The 9,123-nt window shown below is 31.9% G+C and overlaps 1 protein-coding gene across 1 annotated transcript; it reads right to left on the bottom strand.

Annotated features, from left to right (window-relative positions):
* Positions 1 to 2,148: 2,148 nt before the first annotated feature.
* On the bottom strand, positions 2,149 to 8,055 carry LOC129228003 (uncharacterized). Its single transcript, XM_054862632.1, has 3 exons — positions 7,905 to 8,055; positions 4,011 to 7,181; positions 2,149 to 2,165 (listed from the first exon to the last, which is right to left on the bottom strand). The coding sequence occupies exons 1-3, from the start codon at positions 8,053 to 8,055 to the stop codon at positions 2,149 to 2,151; spliced, it is 3,339 nt and encodes a 1,112-aa protein (XP_054718607.1).
* Positions 8,056 to 9,123: the final 1,068 nt, after the last annotated feature.

Genomic DNA, 9,123 nt, shown 5'->3' with positions numbered 1-9,123 from the left:
AATAATTTAAAATATATTCGCAAAAATTTTCAGAATTAAAGTATTTATATTTTTTATAACTCTGAAATTAACTTTGGGTGTCATCTACCAGATGGGTGTCACCCAGGGTAAACCACCCCCTCTCAAGAACTTGGATTTAGAAAAACAACTTTTTTTCTCTCAAGTTACAGTTATCAAAAATTGAAAGCACACGATTCAATCAATATCTATTTGTTAAACATTAAAGGGGGACAAATTAAATAGTCCTTTTCAAATTTTTTTAAAAGGGATTTTTAACTCATCTCACTTTTTAACTCGTATCTGTTGGAAAATTTGATTTTTAAATTGAATTTCTTTCGTTGTATGCGTCTTGGGTTTACAATAAAAAACAAAATGCGAAATTTTCATAAAAAGGAATTAATATTTCAATCTCTATTTAGAGATTTTCCCCCTTCCTCTGAAGGGAGAGAGGGAGTTGAAAACATACTATTTAAAAAAAATTTTAAAAATCCGGAGTCAAAGTCGGAGTTGGGCGTTTCAAAATCCAGGAGTCGTGGGTCGGCCATTTTCCTTCCGACTCCGCAGCCCTGCACCTTTGTAACCTGTTTTCTGCGAAAGCCAGTGCGACTCAGCTTAAATAATAAGAGAACCTTTTTTACCTGCTATGATATCCTTACACAGAAAAATTTTGGGTTTTTATACTATGAGGTAGGTCTGGCACTCATGGACTATTAGTTCATAATATTAACTGAAACACTGGCCTAAATTTAAAAGATAATTCTTATGAAAGAAAAAAGGTTACTTAAAACACACTACATAGCACAGATATTCTCTTAGTCACGAACACATGAATTATATCTCAGAAAATTAGAGCTCTGTGTTTCCCCTTTAGTTTATTAGCTCAGTTTTCACTTTCTGAATGATCATATCAATTTTTGATCAAAAACAATGTCATAATTATTTTTCCCAATACAAATATGTCGAATTTCATTGCATTAATACTTGAAATTTTATTTATTTAAAATCAGTTTCATTTTATTCAAACATTAGTATGTCATTAATAAGAAAAATGTTTTTATAAATCTTTTATTACTTCACAATAATTTATTATTATTACAAATTTTTGCTTCTGATATCAAGCATAAATTATGCATAATATTAAATTTATAAAAAGATGTGATGTCTATAATTTACTTTTAATAACTGACACAGTTAAGGGGTTTTCTTTTTCGCTTTTGCTGGCTTAAACCGGTTTTCAAATTTCAGCCGCTGGCATAGTAAAATATTTTTCAGCAGACAGAAAGCTAACCCTGGTCTACAATGTATAGTTTTTAATTCAGGGTGGCGACAGGAATTGTGAAAAAAAGTTCCCTGACTTTTCCCTGATTAAGTTCACCAGATTTCCCTGATTTACGTTACCAATAATAACGGTTTTCTTTTTTTGCTCTACTTTAAATCCATTGTATGTTCGTATAAAATGCAGTATTTTAAACGTTTTCAGTTGTGTAAAGTTGTTGAACTAAAGATATATTTTAAAAAGATACTTTTTAATAAAATAGTTAAAAAATAAGCATATCAAGTCAATTTGTTTGGGAAAAATCCCCTACAAAACAGTATATTAAGTTTTTCTATATGGAAAGATTAGAGAAAATTAAAAAACAAAAAATACTTTACTTCCAGAAACCACTTAGAATTTTAAGAAACTATTAAAATTACTCTTAAAAACATATGCGTATTTATGATAGAACTAAAAAATAATTGAAATTATTTTTGAACTAAGTTTTCAAACAGTATAATAATTGTTGCAAGAATAACAAGTAATAGTGAAAGAATAGAAATAATGTAGTTATTCTTATACAACTAATTGACATATTTATGCAAAACAGATGAAACCATTTGACATCCATTCATAGGTAGGGAGATTTTCTCTAATCAAGAACATAGGTTTTAATGAATGACTACAGCATTTTAACAATAAAAAAAATAAAGATATTTATTTAAGTACACAAGTTAACTCTATTTTAAATGATTTCAGGATATAACGGAAAAAAAAAATATTAGATTGCTTTTGTAACAAACAACTTTGAAATGCAGGGGGGGAAAAAGAAAAAAAAAACAATTAGTTAATTTCAAAATATATAAAAGAAGAATACAACTCAGTTATAAAATTCAAGAATCACTTAGGTCTGAAGAAAAAAAACCTTTATAATCTGCGGTGACAACAAATAGTATTTTGGCAAAAAAACAAAGGTTTTTTATTGAAAGTTCAATTTTAGCAATTAAATTAAAAACACGACGAAGTAATAACTTTTAAGCTTTTATAGTATTAATTCAAAAACCAAAGATTTCTTCTTGAAGTCGTGATTACATTACGCTAATTACTTCGAGAGAATGGAATAAAGGCAAAGGAGCTCAGGCATTAATGAAAGCTTCCTCTTTGCCTGTATGGTTGTTTATTTTACGTAGCATTGAAAGCGTAAAAGGAAATTTCAAGCTAGTAGCAGTATATAATTGCTCCTCATTAATTTGAATTTTTTTTAACAGATAATTGGTGGAAAATGCGTAGGGAATAAGAGTACTTAATTTTGTAAAGCAAAAAAAAAATTTTTTTTCTTCATAAAATTAATTTTCCCTGATTTTTTGTAATTTTTTTCAAAATTCCCTGATATTTCCCGGATTAATAAAGTTCCCTGACTTTTCCCTGATCTGTCGCCACCCTGTAATTTTTTTTCCTTAATGTTTAAATTAAAGAGCACTTGAATGCTTTGAATGTTAAACATCTATAACAATATGAAATTACACATTCACAAATTTATTAAACAAAATAAGTTTCAAAGTTAAATACCCCCCCGACAATTAGTGATTATTTCAACACAAGACACTTAAAATACAAGTCTTGAATGGTATTATTAAAGAATCATAAATTATACTAAAGTATTAAATTCTATACCTGTTTTTTTTTTTTTTTTTTTTTTTTTCATTTTAGTCGATTCTTGAGGCAAAAGCCAGTTTTTACCAGCTTTTGTCAAAAAAAAATTCATTTCTGAATCAAAATTGATAATTTCTTACTCGAAATATTTACAAAATATAAACTTGATATACAAAGAATGGACAATTTTACTTGCAACATTTCACGCTTAAACATAATCCAGAAGTGGAAACCAAAAGACATTTCAAACATTAAAATACTTAACTTTTGAACTATTATTACAACATTAATTTACAACATAGAAAATACATTAATACAGTATTATTGAATGTTTTTCATTTAAATAAAGCAGATGTTGTTAAAACTAAGTTTGAGGGCCATGTGAAAATGTTATTTCAGATGATTAGATCTGTCAGTATAGACCCTGTATAAATGCAAAAAGTTAACATGGCATTTGCATTGGAGATATTTTCTATACTGTAAGCATTCCCACATGGCACAATAAATGAATCAAAAGGTTGAGCGCAAAAAACTGACTTATGGATTTTAACTTTAACCTGTCCTCTGAATACCATAAAACAAGCATCTGAATGTGGCAACTGCTGCGAAGGCTTTCTCTTTGAGCTTCGTAGTTTTAAAAATCCAAATGATATATTTTCACTTTTAAAAACCCTAGTTATGTGGTAGGGAGCAGTTTCATGGTCATAGTCATCTGGGTAAAGCCACTCTGTAGAACCTTCTGGCCGAAACACACGAGCAGAAACAGTTTTTCCAGAGCTGGCATCAAATACCTTGAAAGCTTTTGGTTGTGCAACCTGCTTACTACTTTTAGTTTTATTTTTTTGTTTTTTTCTTTCAGGTTCCCTTTCAGGTTCTCTTTCAGGTTGTCTCACAATGTCTACAAAAGTAATTTCACCATTCATATTATAACGATATCTCACTCTTTCATTGCACCAAGGTTTTAAAGGAGATATTCTGGTTCTTTTGGAACGTCGCAAATTGTTTACGTTTGTAGTTGTGGTTTCGTGATTTTTGCGTTGCTTTTTAGTTTGAGCCTTTTCCTTTCCAACTTTGTTACAAGGAGTAAAGCTTTTGACAGTACTTTTATTGGCAGGGCTACGGTCCTTTTGCATCGACTCCCTAGAAATATTATCTAAAAGAACGCAACAATTTTTCACCCTGTCGTCATTTGGATTTTCAGTCCTACGTTTTTTTGCAGGACTTGCTACAGGGGCATCATCATCAACGTCATCAGAGTACGTCTCTACTGTGAAATCAGCAGTTGCTTCACTGTTTTGATGAGAGCATTCAGGCTGTCTCTGACTTTTCAAAGATTTAGCAATAGCTTTTGGTGGCTTCTTTTTCAAAGATGTCATTTTCAATGTTGATTGGTCATTCTCTCTATTTTGAATGTTATGTTGAGCAAAATGGGTGCCTTTATTGGACATATTTTGTGCACTAATGTTCAGCTTAGTCTTAGGCGAAATTGGTGCTTTGGACCCATTTTTCAAAGTTTTAGAAACATGTTTCTGTTTAGAACTAATTTTAGAAACTGTTTTGCTTGGTGATGTTAAGGTTTTAGAATTTATTTTTCTTGACCTGGGATTTAATTCAGATTCACTGACATCATTAGTGCTAAGTCTCTTTGACAGTTCACCATGCTGTATAACACTTTCATTATTTAATACATTTTCTACTGAAAAAACAGCAGTTCTTTCACTGTTCTGATGTGAGAATTCTGGCTGGGTCTTACTTTTTAAATACTTGGATGTAGCTTTTGGCGGTTTCTTTTTTAAAGGTGTCTTTCTCTTATTCTGTAACTCAGGCTCATTGACATCGCCTTCAAGCAGTTCAACACGTTCATCATTTAATATCCTTTCTTTTGCTTTTGAATTGATTTTCAAAGCAGTTTTGGTTGGTGGTGCTATGGCTTTAGAATCTAATGTCTTTGACTTCTTATTTTTTTGTAACTCATGCTCACTGGCGTTATCTTTACTAAGTCTCTTTGACAGTTCACGGTGTTGTACAATGTTCTCACTATTCAACATATTTTCTTTTGCCTTTGAATTAGTTTCCAACATCTTTTTTCTCGGAGATTTTAATGCTTTAGAACCCCCCTTTTTAGGACTTTTGTTTAATAACAGAGCAGTAGGAACATCATCCTTCATATGAATGTCTTTTCTAGATGGCACCTTTTTATTCTTATCTTTTCCTGTTTCATGTTTCTTTTCTTCGTTTTTGTAGGAAATTTCATGTTTTCTTGTAACTGATTTGGTAGAAATATGTGTGACTTCTCCATCTGATTCATCCATGGTTTCAGCATATGTAGCTTCTTGCCGTGTTCTGCTTGAATTCTTTAGCCTATTCACAGTACTTTTGCATAAATCTGCATCATTTCCATCATGCTGATGGTCTACATAAGAATGTGTTCTATTATTGACTTTGTTTGCAGCAGCAGAAGAACTCTTGGACAGTTTATCTTCAGAAGCAATGTATCCTTTATCAAGTACTTCAGTTTGTGACTTGTTTTGTGTTTCTTTATGATTGTGCACTGGTTTAGATTTCCCAGGTGTGTGTGGCATAATAGGACTAACTAGTAAATTATCAAAACTTTGCAGTTCTTGTAAATCTTTTGATTTCAGAGGAATTCTCGTAGAATTCATCAAACGGCTTCTTTTACCCTTATTTTTCTCACCTTTGGTTTCCAAATCAGAGGGTCCTGGAATATCTTGATGTTGTCGATAAGAAGCATTTTTTGAAGTTAATATTTCACTTTGACTATGGCGAACTTTTGCACTTAAAGATTTATCTACTTTTAGCACAGTATCTTCATCTTGGACATTTGAGAACGAGTCTGTATCAGCTTGATGATGTTCCTGACGAATTTTAACATTCGAAGCTTTACCTACTTTTAAAGTTGTATCTTTTCCTTCTAATTGAGAATATGGCTCTACATCCTGCTGGTGTTGATATGAAGCATTTCTTGCGCTTAATATTCTGTTCTGCTTACGATGAACTTTGATATTTGATGCCTTATCTTCTTTTAAATCCGTATTCTTATCATTTGTATCATCTTGATAATGTTCATGTGAAGCATTTCTTGTAGTTAATTGTCTGTTTTGTTTGTGATGAGTTTTAAAATTTGGACTTTTATTTACATCCAAAGGTTCAACTTCATCTTCTGAATCAGAGAAAGGGCTTACATCACTCAGAATGTGCATTACATTCAAATTGTGTTCATGTGAAGCATTTAATATTCCATCTTGTTCGATATGAGCTTCATCATCTGAAATCGTATCTCTATTTAAAGCTGGATCATCATCTTCTGAATTATACTGGTAATGTTCAGCTGCAAATTTTTTCGTAACTAACTGTCTCTCTTCTTTGTGATGAGTTTTAACATTTGAGCCCTTATCTGCTCTTACAAGTTCATTTTCACTTTCTGATTCAGAGGATGGGCCTGAATCATTCTGACGATGTTGATATGAAGCATTTCTAGCAACTGATTTTCTATTTTGTCTGTGCTGAACTTTAGCATTTGAAGCCTTATCCACTTTTAAAGCAGTATCATTTTCTGAATGATAGTGATGATGCTCAGACAAAGCATTTTTTGCAGTTAATTGCCTACTTTGCAGATGATGATTTTTGACACTTAAATGCTTCTTTATTTTTAAAGCAGCATTTTTATCTCCAGAATCTGAGGAAGAGACGGAATCATCCTGATTACGCTGAAGGGAAGAATTTTTCGAAGCTAATATTTTATTTGGTTTGTTTCTGTTTGGTTCTATTTCGACTCTGGCATTTGAAACCATATCTGCTTTAAAAGCATTACAATCTTGATAGTGCTCAGACAAAGCATTTCTTGCAGCTAACTGTCTACTTTGTTTGCGAGTTTTACCATTTGAAGCCAATTCTGAAGCTCCATTTTCATTATCCGAGCATGAAGAAGAATCATCTGGATTATGCTGAGAAGAAGTTCTTGCTGCTAATTGTCTATCAGTTTTGCTATGAATTTTCACAATTGAACTGTTATTTACTTTTAACAGTACAATTTCACCTTCTGATTCAGAGGATGGGCTTGTTTCTTGCAGATTGTGTTCTAGTGAAGCATTTCTTGCAACCAAAGTTCTATTTTGTTTGAGGTGAGCTTTACCATTTGAAATATTATCTACTCTTAAAGCTGCATCTTCCGCATCATCCAGATATTGTTCAACCGAAGACTTCCCTGTATTGATCTGTCTTCCTCGTTGGTGATGAGTTTTTACTTTTGAGCCTTTATCAGTTCTCAAAGGCGCGTTTTCAATTCCTGAATCAGAGGGCGGGCCTACATCATCCAGATGTTGATATGAATTGTTTCTTGGGGCTAATTTTCTATTTTGTCTGTGCTGAACTTTTAGATTTGAAGTATCATCTACTTTTAAACACGCATCATCGTACTCGGAATCATTTTGACGATGCTCAGACAAAGCATTTTTTGTAGCTAATTGTCTATTTTGCTTGGGGTGAATATTGACACTAGAATGCTTGTTTACTTTTAAAGCTGTATTTTCATCTTCTGAAGCAGTGGAAGAGAGTGAATCACCTTGGTTATGTTGAAGGGAAGAATTTTTTATAGCTACTATTTTATCTGCTCTGCGATGAGCTTCAACACGAGAAATCTTATCCGCTTTGAAAGCTGCCTCAACATTTTCTGAATCATCTTGATATGACTCGTTCTCTGAATCTAACAGTTCATTTTGTTTGTGATTAATTTTAACATTTGAGCCCTTATCTACTTTTAAAGCCGTGTGGTTATCTTCTAGCTGTTTTGTAGTGAAATGACTTTTTCGTTTCGGGGTAATTAAAGAATTAAAATCTTTTTTAAGTTTTAAAGCTGTATTTTTATCTCTTAAATTTGAGGATGAGTTTGTAGCATTTTCATCATGCTGAGCTGAAACATTTCTTGTGGTAAATCCTCTACTTTGTTTCTGCTGACCTTTATCATTTGCGCGCCTACTTCCATCGGAACTCGAATCTTCATCCGTACCCGAAAAATAATCATTAAAATTTTCTATGCCATCTTTATGTTTTCTTATATGCTTCCCTTCCAAGACAAAACGCTGAGTCCTGCGCCCATACGTCATATAATCTTCGTCTGAATCATCCATGATTAAGAAACATCAATAAATCCTATAGTCAAAAAAAGGAAAATATTTACATATTAGGTTTTTTCATACATAAAAGAATGGATAAAACTTTAGACCTACATGCAATTAAAGGAAAATTCTTGAACAGAATAAAACAGGTCAAAATGATCATAGATGATTGAAATAAATTGAAGAGAACTCGTAAAAATCATTGCAGTTAAGCAGCTAGCACACCAAATTTAGCGAAAAAAGTCTGAAATGACTTGACAAGAAACCCACCCAACCTGAACAATAATCCCAATTAGATCAGTGGTTCCCAACTTTTCAAGGCTATTCCCCATAAAGCAGGTAATATTAGCAAATATCACAAAAAATGTTTATTCTAGACATAAATTTGTTATCACCTTTTTTTTCTTAAAGTTTTGAAAATTTTAATATTAATTTCAATCATTAAAATAAAGAAAATACCTGTTTCTTACCAATTTGTTATAAAATGCAGTAGTAGCCAACTAGACGGTTTTATATTATGATATTGCTTAGCAGAGGCGGCAATTGGGACTGAAAAGTGGGGGGGGGGGCAAAAAAAAGAGAGCTAAAAGCTATAGGATTTTTAGCGGCAGCAAAAAAAAGAAAATGAAAAAAAAGGTACACAATTTTGCTAAGTCTGGTTTTGAGAGCATATGAGTGATTATTGATGCAAATCTAACAGCTTAACTGAAGTTTTTCTTAAGATTTTGATGAATTATGTACACAATAACTTTCCCCAAAGAAACACTTAGATATAAATTATACTTAACTTTTCAAGGCTATTACCCATAAAGCAGGTAATATTAGCAAATATCACAAAAAAATGTTTATTCCAGACATAAATTTGTTATCACCGTTTTTTCTTCTTAAAGTTTTGAAAATTTTAATATTCATTTCAATTATTCAGATAAAGAAAATACCTGTTTCTTACCAATTTGTTATAAAATGCAATAGTAGCCAACAAGACGGTTTTATATTATGATATTGCTTAGCAAAGGCAGTAATTAGGACTGAAAAGTGGGGGGGGGGGGGCAAAAAAAAGAGAGAAATAAAAGCTATAGG

This window comes from Uloborus diversus, chromosome 8 (genome assembly GCF_026930045.1).
Source record: "Uloborus diversus isolate 005 chromosome 8, Udiv.v.3.1, whole genome shotgun sequence".
NCBI lineage: Eukaryota > Metazoa > Arthropoda > Arachnida > Araneae > Uloboridae > Uloborus > Uloborus diversus.
The sequence above is the reverse complement of the archived record's forward strand: the minus strand, read 5'-3'. Positions and strand labels throughout refer to the sequence as shown.

What these genes read in the sequence shown, in the direction of transcription:
- LOC129228003 (XM_054862632.1), bottom strand. Translation starts at nt 8,055, where the DNA reads ATGGATGATTCAGACGAAGATTATATGACGTATGGGCGCAGGACTCAG. An exon ending in AGATTCGAGTTCCGATGGAA is followed by an intron (nt 7,182 to 7,904) that starts GTAGGCGCGCAA and finishes GAACTGATAAAG; the next exon opens with GCTCAAAAGTAAAAACTCAT.